We start from the raw sequence: 12063 nt of genomic DNA, 5'->3' as shown, positions 1-12063 counted from the left end.
TACTGCATGGTGCACTAGGACTTCATGCTGGAGCCATTCTAGAACCACACCAAGGCGAGGAGGCCCAGAAAGGGTGACAGGGCCTCAAGCCCTGAAGTTCCTAAGATGTGGCCCTCCCTCAGTCTCCCTCCCCAGGCCTTGACATGGCTTTAGGTAGAAGTTTTTACTGCAGTGTGGAAGAGCAGCAGTGATGTACAGTGGCCAAATGAGTTATATCCAGGTGGTTGGTAAGTGAGTGAGAACTAGCATATATCTAGAATGGTCCTGACCTTTGCTGTCTGCCTGGGGCCTTGCCTGTGGCAATGAGGCTTCATACCACCAGTTTGTTTGTATCACCATAATGGCATCAGCTATCATCTTCAACATTGCTGTAATATGGTAGTGTAAGATATACTCTGTTCTGTTGTGGAGTGGCTGACACTCCAGGGCTGTGCAGACACTCAGAGGGACCTTGACAGGTTGGAGGACTGGGCGGAGAGGAACCTCATGAGGTTCAGCAAAGGCAAGTGGAGGGTCCTGCAACTGGGAAGGAACCTCAGACAGCAATACAGAGTAGAGGATGACCTGCTGGAAAACAGCTCCGCGGAGAGGGATCTGGGAGTCCTGCTTGACAAGAAATTAATCATGAGTCAGCAGTGCCCTCATGGCCAAGAAGGCCAATGGGATCCTGCCTGAGGAGGATGTTGATAGCAGGTCAAGGGAGGGGATCCTGCCCCTCTGCTCAGCTCTGGTGAGGCCACAGCTGGAGCACTGGGGGCAGTTCTGGGCTCCCCAGGACAAGAGGGATGTGGAGCTTCTAGAGAGGGTACAGCGCAGAGTGACAAAGATGATGAAGGGACTGGAACATCTATCATATGAGGAAAGACTAAGTGAGCTGGGCCTGTTTAGCCTGGAGAAGACTAAGAGGAGATTTGATAAATGTGTCTAAGCACCTGAGGGGAGAATGCAGGGAAGAAGGGACTAAACTCTTCTCGGTGGTGGCCAGTGACAGGACAAGGGGTAATGGGTACAAATTGAAACACAGGAAATTCCGTCTCCATTGAAGCCTATGTTCATCAGAGCAGGAACTCTCTGTCACTCTTAGAAGGTCCCTAGCATAGAAGAGCAAAGCTAATGAGGACTACAGCCAGTCCTCTTGCCTTTGCCCCAGCAATGCAGTGGCACCTGAATGGGGCCACCTTGCTGTTCCAGGCTGCATGACCATGCACCAGACTGCTCAAGATGATAGCAATGAGGCACTCGCCTGCACCATGCGATGAGGGACAGCCAGGTGGCCCCAAGCCACAGCTCAGAACAAGAGGCAATTTAGTGCCTTCACCTCAGAGATTTCTCTAATCCAGGGCTGCACAGCCCAGGAGATGTTCAATCTCCCTCTGTGTGCCTGTGGCATGCTATAAACCTAATGACACAGCGCCTGGAGCCCTGCCTGCTGGCACGGGAATGTGAGAGGGCAGAGGGAAGCATCTGAGGCAGGTTGTCTAGTAATAAAGTGGATGGGAGAAAAGTTTCATTAAAGTTGAAAGCCGGCAGTCAGCACTGGCTCAGGTAAAACACATCAGCAATGTCAAATCTTGTGCATTGAAGGTGTTCAGTGACATGTGCTCGTTGGAAGAGTGGTCCCCAGCTGGTCCAAGACATCGTGAGCTTTTTATGCCTTTATGTAGAAGATGTGGTATATACATCGTTGGCAGGTACAGGAGACTGAAGCGGGTGGGCTCCACTTCTGGACTTTGTCTTCCTTTCTTTTTGATAATTTTTTTGGCAAGTATTTCGCGCTTGGACTGTTTTAGCAAGACAAGATGATATTGGTCTGCTCTGGTATGACAATTCCTCTGCTAGAGCAAGATTGACAGATTTGGCCAGAGTACAAAGAGGAGCCTTAGAAACAGCTGGGACCAGGCCAGCAGGATTTACTGGTGGAGGCTCATTTGCCTGAGCCAAGTATGTAGTTGCTGGCTCTGGGACAACGCAACTCAGTGCACGTACCCACAGGGGCTGGGGGCAAAGAGAGGGGCACCACAGGAGTCACTGTGTGGGGGGCTGATCGGGGCAAGCCCTCTTTCTCCAGCAAGAGAAGTGCATGCTTAATTGGAAGCAAAAATCGGAGTCTTAAGGGCAACTATAGGGCTGAGGTTAGTGAGCTGATGCCCTGGAGGCCCCACTGGATCCCACCCTCGGGAATCAAAGAAAATCAGAGCCAAGCTGTATATCCTTCACTGCTGACCCATGGAAATCATCTGCCTAGGATTCTCCCAGAATTGGTCTCCAAGGAGAAATTGCCGATCCCCTATCCCCTTCTTCTCATTTTTCTTCCTGACCACATTAGACATCTTCCTTGGCCTGTGATGGACTACACCTTGGCTCTTTACTGGTAAAGCCTCTTCCCGTAAGGGCTATGCAACTCCTGAGGCTGTAGAGCAAAGTGGAGACTGGGAATTGCATGTGTTGCCCTTCCAGGGCCACAGCCCAGGCTTATGGGTGTGTTTCTCCAGGAAATTCCTGAAGATCCAGTGTTTGGAAAGTGGCCTGTGGGAAGAAGGGCACTGCGTTCCTGTGGTGTGTGAGCCACCTCCGCCGGTCTTCGAGGGGATGTACAACTGTAGCCAGGGCTTTGAGCTGGACAGCAAATGCATCCTCAACTGTGAGCCACAGAGTGAGAGGGTGAGTGACCTTGGGAAGGGACAGACTGGCCAAGCACTGTGCTTCAGAGCATCCTAAAAAAGGTCACAGCACCACAGAGAGGGGTGTCTGGGTCCTAAAGATGGGATTGTGAAAAACGGTGGGCCCTGATGTTCTTTGAAACCCAAAGAGAGCAAAAACACTTACTTCACAAATGCTTATTCCAGCCAGATGCACAGTTGAGCTCTTGGGAGCAAGTGCTGGCTTCATGATGGTCTTCCAGACAGTGTGAAGCAGTTGCAGGACTTTGAGACTACTGGTCAGAATAATCTCAAAGTGCTGCCTGGGAGATCACGAGGCTCAGAGGGGCACAGGCAGCCTCCTGGTTCACCCCCAAGTGGGGATGCTCTCGCTCTCACCCTGGTAATGCTTCCAAAAAGCAGCCGTTCGTCCTGTCAGCATGCCTGCTTGTCTGTATTGAAAGGGGTAGCAAATGAAAGCAGAGGGCTTCCAGCAGCCCTGAGAGCAGCTGCTAATGTGGCTGCCTGCAGCAACTGGCAATATGACTGCAGGAGACTTGCTGACAAGGGCTTTGCCTGGGCCTGGAGGCTCCTGCTGCCTGCCAGGCTCTTCCACTGAAGGTTCACATGTGGCCTGCTGGAAAAGTCTTGTTGACAGAAGCACAGCAAATTCCCTCTGGTGGGATCCAACACCAGCTGGAAAACAATTTGCTTTCTGGTCAGTAGTACAAAGTATCCCTACGCTGGACCAGATGGCCACAACCCAGTTACTCTGGAGAATTTTGCTCTGGACTTCACAGGCAGAAGTGGGTCACTTTTCTTTCTATTACCCCCTGGAGCTGAGCAGCTGGTGTGAAAATATCACTAGCAGCCAAGTCGGGGTGAGCCTGCAGCTGGCTTGTAGTGAAGAGGACTGCTCTCTTTTCACTTCCAGGTTCCCATCCTTTGTACTAAGGAAGGCTTATGGACAGAAGAGTTCAAACTGTGCGAGAACTTACAGGGGAACTGCCCACCACCGCTGGAGCTGAACTTTGTGGAGTACAAGTGTGAACAGGGGCATGGAATAGGTGAGGACAAATGAAAAATAAACAGGAATTGAAACACTGTAGAGTCCTGGTCCACCCTCCTCTTCTGTCCTTAGAAGTGAGCTCTCTATTGACTCAGTTGTGTCTCCCGGGGAACTAGCTGGAAGGTCATTCTTGCTGTATTAAGCCCCACTAAATTTATGGCAAAATTCTCTTTTCTGTCCTCTTTCTGAGTCCAGAGACACTGGAGTGACTTTAGCCATGTGCATATAGTGATTGAATTCATGAACAAGATAAGGCTGGCTTCAGTATAAGGATCTGTAATTTCAGAAGCAGCTGGGCAAGCCCAGCCCCTTGGAGTAATTTTCCCTTCCTCAGGCCCTCCGGACACACAATGTCTCTCCACTTACTGTTGCTGATGCTTGCAGGATTAATGTGGCAGGCCCGAGACAAACGCTTAAGTGACAATTGCATGTAACAGGGCACTTTGACCAGATGAGGGACCACACCATCCTTTTCTTTCTTCAGAATGGTTCCTTAGAACCTCTGTGTTTTCAGGAAAAGCTGCAATTCTCAGTCACCGTTACATCTTATTTGGCATCTTGCTAGACTAGACCCTTAAGCAAAACCCACATCACTGAAACAAACACAAAGATGAAAACCTGATCAAAACTGGCTGAAGCAAGTCCAAGGGCAGGGCCTGCTAAGTTTAGGTTTTGTACAGATCCAGTGTTAGGCTGGTCAGTATTAAGTCTGGGAACCACCTATTTTTTTTTCAGGATTTTTTTGCATTTTTTTTTCTTGCATGTCTTTACTAGTTCCTAAATTCCTAAGACCCCTTTCCTTTAGCTATAAAGAGCCAGACATTATGGGACTGATGTTACAGTAGGGCCAGTCAGTCCTGTTTTATTTCTTTACAATGAAGGCTCTGGGCTGAGCAGTTTTCCTGCTCTTCTCAGAGGAATGGAAATGATGAGTAAATCTGTTGTTCAGGAATTCAGGCATCCTGCAAGGTGCCGACGTTGTTTCAGAAAGTTAATCACCTTGTTCTTATTTCCATTTAAGAACTTAATGCAAGAGGAGCCAATCGGTTAGATTCCAGCAGGAGCAGCTCCTAGGTCATAGGAAGGCAGTGGGTGTTCACCTTGATTAAAAAACACACATGAAAGAAGCTCCCTAACATACCAATAAACATCCCATAACATACAGGACAGTCTTATTTTCATGCTGGATCTGACATCCTGCTATTTGAGCTGATCAATGATCAAACTGATCGATGTTTGACTTTCTACTCAGCTGGGAGAGGAGAATTGGTCCTGTAGTCTCTGGGGTAATTTAAGATTTAGAGGAGGAATTGTTATCCCACACTGGAAGGAAAAGCATATCCTTTACATTTTCTTCAGCTCTCAGTGAAGAGCCTAGATGCCTGGGTTTAGCGCCACCCTTTAAAACAGTTGCCTGGTTCTTGCTAAGAAGAAGTCCTCACGGCCCTGTCTCTCCCGCCGCAGGTGCTGTGTGCATGCCCTCCTGCATGATCCCGCCCAGCGATCCAGTCATGCTGCCTGAAAATGTAACTGCTGACACTATGGATCACCGTCTGCAGCCCGCCAGAGTCCAGGTAAGGGGAGCTGCTCCTCCTCTAGCAGGGTCAGGTGCATATGGCAATAGGTCCTTCATCAGAGACCTTTTGTTGTTGGAAATGTGGCAGTGTAGCAACTGTATGTCTTTCTGGCTCTCATATAGTCATTTTTCTCACCTCTTTCCAATGAAACCCCTTACTCTGGGGCAACTTCTTTTTCCCATACTGAGCCCTTCTGGATAAATCTGTTTGGCAGGAGGAGGTAGCTGGGTGGCAAAGCCAAGAGGGAGTCTGGAGCTCTGTGCTGAGATACCATGTATCTCACAAATGTGCCCTGGCCTGCAATTTTCTGCACAAAATGTTTTCCTTGAGCTAAAATAATTTTTCTCAGTTTCAACAAAAATGGCATAGACTTTCTTAAGGATAAAAGGACTGAAAAATAGTCACATTTCTGCCTTTTTAAAGACTAATATATTTGGATATTTAAGCTTTAATTTCCCCAGTTTTTGGCAAGCTCTGGCGAAGGACTTCACAGTACCCATGTACATCTCCGCAAGTACATTTCCACTGAAGCGCCTTCACTCATGGTCAGTGGAAGGTCTAGTCAGTCTCTGCACACACCTGCTTGAGCAGAGGCCAGAGGACTTCAAGATAACTATTGCTGGGCGTGCTGCTTGTAGACTGGATTCTAGTGCCAGTCCAATCCATAAGTAGATTCCAGTGCCAAGGTCTTCCTTGGCGTGGCTTCCACGACTTCTTTGTTTTCAGTCTGTTCTAGATGCTACTGCACAGCTTTCTACTCTCCTATACTATACCTATTCAGCGTAAGCTATCAGCTCTCATCTGAGCTGTCAACGCCTAGCATGATATCTCAATGAACGAAGTTAAATGCAAGAATCCCACTGATTTTTCAGCACATAGTGTATTCCTTAGTCCGCTGCACTGATGTTATTGTCAGCTAATGTGCTAGGAGGGTTGAGTTTGGGAGAAAAATCCACCCTTGACACTTGGCACCACGAGAGTTCTTGTCCCCATTTACCTGGCAGCTGAGATGCAGCTCCAAGTAGGCATTTCCCTGCTAAGGAGGAGGCAAGGCAAGGTTAGCTGCAAGATGTGAAGACTGAGATGGAATTTGATCAATGTGTAGAAGTACCTGAGAGGAGAATGTAGGGAGGAAGGGACTAAACTCTTCTCGGTGGTAGCCAGTGGCAGGACAAGGGTCAATGGGTACAAGTTGAAACCTAGGCTGTTCCATCTCTGTGTAAGGAAGAACTTCTTTCCTGTGAGGGTGACAGAGCCCTGGCCCAGGCTGCCCAGGGAGGTTGTGGAGTCTCCTTCTCTGGAGGTCTTCCAAAGCATCTGGATGCCACCCTGTTCCCCGTGCTCTAGGTGTCCCTGCTGGAGCAGGCGTTGGACTAGATGATCTCTAGAGGTCCCTTCCAACCTCAACCATTCTGTGACTCTGTGTCTTTGGCTGCCAGAACCCTCTGGCCAGATCATTGCCTTCTGCTTCTGGAACTGGTAGCCTTTTCCTTCCTATCTCTTACTAATTTTGTAGGCAGAACAGCTCAAATAGCTCAAATAGTTTGGATCTTAACTGCACAACTCTCCAAAAAAGGAGCTTCACCAGGGTAATATATCTTAAAAGAAAAATGAAATGCATAAGGAAGGAGATGGAACAAAGAAAAGCAAACAATCTACTCAGGAGCCAGCACTCCCATCCAAACACTTTCCCCTCCTCCTGGGAACCCACAGGAGGCCCAGAGTTACCAGTGCTTCATGCCTGCAGATACTGTTTTATGTCAGATTGAATCAGATCCATGACAGATCACTGTCCGCGGGCGAGGGTGCCCCTACCATGTGGGATGTTAAGCACAGGCACTGGAAGGAGGCCTTGAATTTGAGGGATCAGATGGTTTGGCCTGTCAAGGCGGTGGTGTTCAGCTTCTCTTTCACCACCACTGTGGGTTCTCATGCAAGGGAAGCATTTTGCGGTCAGGAGGAAAGGAGGAGAAGGGAGGAAAGCATTATTTTAAGAAACAGCCCTTCTTGACAGCAGCTCTCCCTGGAACATCTTGTTATTATCTCTTCCTCAGCTTCCTCCTCTGCTTCCTCCACTTTTCCTTCTCTAATCCTTGTTGCTCCTTGCAGTGTTGGCTGCCATATGTCTTTCCATATGTGGGTGCTGCTGTGCTCCTGAGGTGACCAGGAGAAGATGAGGCAAACTAGAGCTAATGCCAGTCCACCTCACAGGGTGCCGCACAGGCCACTCTGGGAAAGCCACTCAGGGCCCTGTTTTGCTTTCAACACTAATTCATTGCATCCTGCAGGTTTGTTCTTAGCTCTTAATAATTTCCCAAATTGGAATACAACTGTGCTAAACTGCTCTTCAAAACATGTAACAACCGCGTATGAAACATCCTAACAGAGCTAGCATCCAAATATCCTTAGGGCTGACTGGGAATTGAAGAGCTCAGCCAGCATCCTGGGCCTCTGTCCCATCTGATCTTGTCTTCTTCTGGGTCTGAGTTGCCTGCGCTGGCTGAGAATGGTGCTGTTAGGCCAGACTTGCTCCTGGCAACTGGTCAGGCTGCAACAGACACTGACTGTAGCAGAAAGAAGCTGAAAAATACAGCTAATATGCAAAGGGGCCTAAGTGAACAAGCATCTCATATGTCTCTTGGGAGACCGTTCTTGGGAGAAACGCAGCATCCTTGCCATCAGAATGCCTTCTGGCCACCTTCCATTGTCAGCAAACAAGGGCCCGTGAAGTAGATGATAACCCAGCCAGGCAGCTTCACCTAGATAAATGTGAAATGAACCCCATCATTGCCTCAGCCGTCGCCAGCTGAGCGCACAGCTAAAGACACCCCTTCAGTTCAGACCTTCTGCAACTGGAGAGAGCTCATCATCCCTGGCTGGAAGGAATCCTGGGGATGCTGGAGCTGGGCTGCCTTCCACTGTGCATTTCAAATGGGAGGCAAGGGAAAATATACGTGCCCTTCCGTATGGTTCCTGTTCTGTGAAGGGCATCCTAGGACACTTTCACAGGCCAACCATCATTTTATGGGGCCTCAGATTTCAAAGTCTGCCTGAGCTTTACAAGGAGGAAATTGTATGTGTGGTGGGGTTTTTCTTCCCCCTGTATAATCATGTGTGCTCTTAACAATATTCATTCAGAATTCATGAGATGGAGCATCCCATTTAGACAAAACTAAGTCTATCATATCTTAACCTTGTATCCAGTTGGTTGCAACAGCTGACAATACCTCATGAATACCGGAGATAACCTCATCTGCACATATGAACATGAGTCTGTTGTATCCTCTTCAGACCAGGTCCAGGAAGGTTAGAGTCCCAGTGTCCTTTGGAGACCTACTTCTCAGAGCCTGAGTAGGAATCAAGTTGTTCGTTGACATAGGCATCAAGTGATGACCACTTAGGTCTCACATCTGATACAAGTGAGAAGGTGCAAAACTAAGCATCATGCAAAGAGGTGAATGGAAGGATCAAGTCTGTTGTAGCTTTCCCAGTGATAGCTTGTGGCCAAGACAGCAGGGCATGGGCCCAAGTTAGGCACCATGACACAGCACTCAGTCCTTTGGCAACCCCTGTCATCTCCCTGTGTCATTTCCCATTTGTATGGCCTCTACCTTGAGCAATGTACTGAGGTCTGAGTGAATCAGACCCAGCTGCCTCAGTTTTGATGGCCTTGAAAGGGCTTTCCTCTGGAGAGAGGTGCAGGGAGGGTGGTACTGCTGTTTTGCGCTGTGATGAGCAGTGCAGTGATGTAGGACACAGCACCTCCAGAGAACATCTAGGCCTTTTGCGTCACTCTCCCGCCTCACCTGACATGTCTTTTCTCCTTTTCTCTTCAGCATATTGTATGCACAGGTAGGCTGCGATGGTATCCAGACCCTTCCGTCATCCATTGCATCCAGTCGTGTGAGGTAAGCCCCCCTTTTCCCAGCATGAGCCGCCTGCTTGTTGCAGGAGCGTTCCTGGCGATTCCCATTCACAGCGGCACAAAGGTGGAGCTGGACGGCTTGGAGTTGGTGTTTGCTCTGAACTGGGCCAGGGCTTGCTGGCTGAGCAGAGAGACCAGAACAAGCATACTTGGGAAAGTGCGGCGATGACAAGTTGGATTTTCAGAGCCACCAAATACTGCCAAGACACAAAAGAGGGTGGAGGAAACTCCACGGGTACAGGCAGTGCAGGCATGCTGAGCATTCAAGGGAAAACAGCCAGATCTCAACCAAGGGTTTCCAGATACCTCAGATTTTCACATGTGACTCCTGGCTCTGACTGCCCACAGCCCATGTGTAATGAAAGAGTAATTAGGTCTGGGGTTAGTAGCACAGACTCCTTAAGCAGATGTGATCTTCCCTCAAGTTTGAGGCTGTTTAGATCAGAAATTCAATGGGAATGCGCTGTTTTTTGTTTTGTTTTGTTTTGTTTTTTGGTTGTTTGTTTGTTTTCCTGAACCTCCTGTTTTGGGAGTCAGGTCTTTTACTGGATGCTTTATCTCTAGCATGCTCAGTGTCAGTAGGACAGGCATGTAATTCTGCAGTCCACGTGCAAAGCGAACAGAGAAATGCAAATGTGTGAGGTAAAGGAAAGATCAAAGATGAGGATACTTTCTCACTCAGACTCATCTGTGAGCCTGAGTCTTGCAGGAAGGGACTGGATCAGAAACTCGTAGGTGGAGTAGAACGTGAATGAGGGGTCAGCTGGGCGTTATTGGCGTGGGAAGTGGCATGGTGGTGAACGTCCTTTCCACATCTCACTGCCTGAGCATACAGGGCAGCAGCCAGGATGAGGCTGGGGAATGAGATTGCACTGAGCTGCAAAACTGGGCCAGATCCTCATAACATATTTCCTTCCTTGTACACTTCTTCCTGGCTGACTCAGGAAGAATGTTCTAGCAAAGGATTTCACTGGCAAGGGGTATCCCCAAAAAAGTGCTGTGCTGACTCCAAGCCTGAATATTTCCTTAACCAGAACCACAGTTCTAGAGTAAAACTGATCCAGAAAAACCCTGTGTGATTCACACATCCAATCAAAACAACTAGGATTTCCAGCATCGTATATGCAAAACAAACCGCTCCTGAGGAATCTGCAGACAAAGAATTCTTTGCAGAAATTGGTTAGCCACTCATTTTGTTTTGAGTGATGACCAGGCACGAGAAAATAATAGGCAGCTTGGAGTCAGTTAGCAAAGGAAAGAAAAAATAGGCAGTCTTTGTCAGACACTATTTGTTATTGTAATTGAGGGTAAAAAGGAAATGGGAGGGGAAGGGAATTTTGGAATGTTGTATGCTTAAACTTTGGGATTTTTACCAAAAAAAAAAAAAATGTAACTGAAGTTTGCACACCAAAAATAGCATTGGGTTTTGCTGATACATTTTTTGACACGCTCCTTTCATTGAAAATGATCCGTTTTGCTCACCAGCTAAGCTCTTTGTCAGCTGCAGAATGTGCAGCGGAGTTACTCCCCAGCTTCCACTGGTGTGTTGCATGTGTCCACAGTACTCCATGGGCTCCAAGCACAGGGCAATATCTGCTGTGTGCCATAGACATTTGGTGGTTGAGTACCAGAGCTTAACAAAGGATCCTCCGTTGTCATGGGAGGGCTGTGTCTTTCTAAAGCATAACCTTCAGCTCAGTTCCAGGGCAATGGATTTGAAGCAGTCATACAAGTCTGGGACCTTCTCTGGGGCTTGCAATCAGGTCAAACTGAGCGAATGGAAGTGTCTGTTTAGGTGACAGGTTGCTCCTAAAAGAAGACTTAGGTGATATGCTCCTTCCTTCCTTCCTTCCTTCCTTCCTTCCCATATGGGTCAGATAAGAGAAAGAAGGTACGACCTGTGAATTCCGTCTTAAACACAGGTACACTGGACATACCTTGCCCTCTTCCTCTGTGTTTTCTGCACCTCAGCCTGGATCTGTGTTTTCAGCAACAGGCTCCATAGGAAGGATGAAAATGCCAGATTGTGTGTGTGTCGGTATGTGTGTGAGTGAGAGTCACTATGTGAAATTCCAGAATCTCATATTGTTGTTCTCTTGTCTAAACTTACTCATGATCAACACTAGTTCTGTCTGTTCCCATGTACTTGTCATCCTCATCTGCTTTTAAAAAATAATTGTAGACAACTGTCTACAGGAAGTTAAGCAGGCCAAAATTTTGCAAAGTCCTAACAAAAAATGGGGAATCTTCATCACCCTTGTAGGTTTTCCTACAGTTTTTCTACACCTTTTTCTACACCTTCTCTGCTTTCAATTCATCTGTTAGGAGGAATGACCAAGCAGTACACAAGCCTGTTCTGGAAATCTCTCTTCTGACAGGACCTGGGAATGTATCTGTCATTTCAGCAGTTGCATCAGCTTGGCAGCTCAGAGAGATCCTGAGATCAGCAAGTACACCCAGATCTTTCTCTACCTCTTTTATTTCCAGCTGATGAGCTCCAAGCTAACAGCAGATGTTTTACTATCAGTACTCCAGTGCTTGCCCTTCAATTTGGTACAAATGCATGTCATCCTGTTTCTCTCCCTAGTCCTTCAGGTCAACTAATGATTTGTCAGATATCCTGATCCTCCCCTGTGGAACAATGTCTCTTTTCTTTGGCTCATGAGCAATTTCTTCAACACAGACTTACTCTTAAGGTCACAGTCATTCACCATAATACTAATCAAGATCAAGATTTAGATTGCTCCTTCCAGTGTGATCCTTCCTTCCTTCCTTCCTTCCTTCCTTCCTTCCTTCCTTCCTTCCTTCCTTCCTTCCTTCCTTCCTTCCTTCCTTCCTTCCTTCCTTCCTTCC

General features: G+C 47.8%; 1 protein-coding gene across 1 annotated transcript in view; it reads left to right on the top strand.

The window, feature by feature from the left end:
• Positions 1-12063, top strand: part of PAPPA2 (pappalysin 2) — a 95642-nt gene that overhangs the window by 67621 nt on the left and 15958 nt on the right. Inside the window, exons 16-19 of the mRNA XM_026039845.1 lie at positions 2493-2661; positions 3574-3706; positions 5173-5282; positions 9122-9193. Coding sequence (XP_025895630.1) covers positions 2493-2661; positions 3574-3706; positions 5173-5282; positions 9122-9193 — 484 coding nt within the window. The remainder of the gene's footprint in view (positions 1-2492; positions 2662-3573; positions 3707-5172; positions 5283-9121; positions 9194-12063) is intronic.

Source organism: Nothoprocta perdicaria, unplaced genomic scaffold (assembly GCF_003342845.1).
Source record: "Nothoprocta perdicaria isolate Ctin4 unplaced genomic scaffold, notPer1 scaffold_243, whole genome shotgun sequence".
NCBI classification, from domain to species: Eukaryota; Metazoa; Chordata; class Aves; order Tinamiformes; family Tinamidae; genus Nothoprocta; species Nothoprocta perdicaria.
The sequence above is the reverse complement of the archived record's forward strand: the minus strand, read 5'-3'. Positions and strand labels throughout refer to the sequence as shown.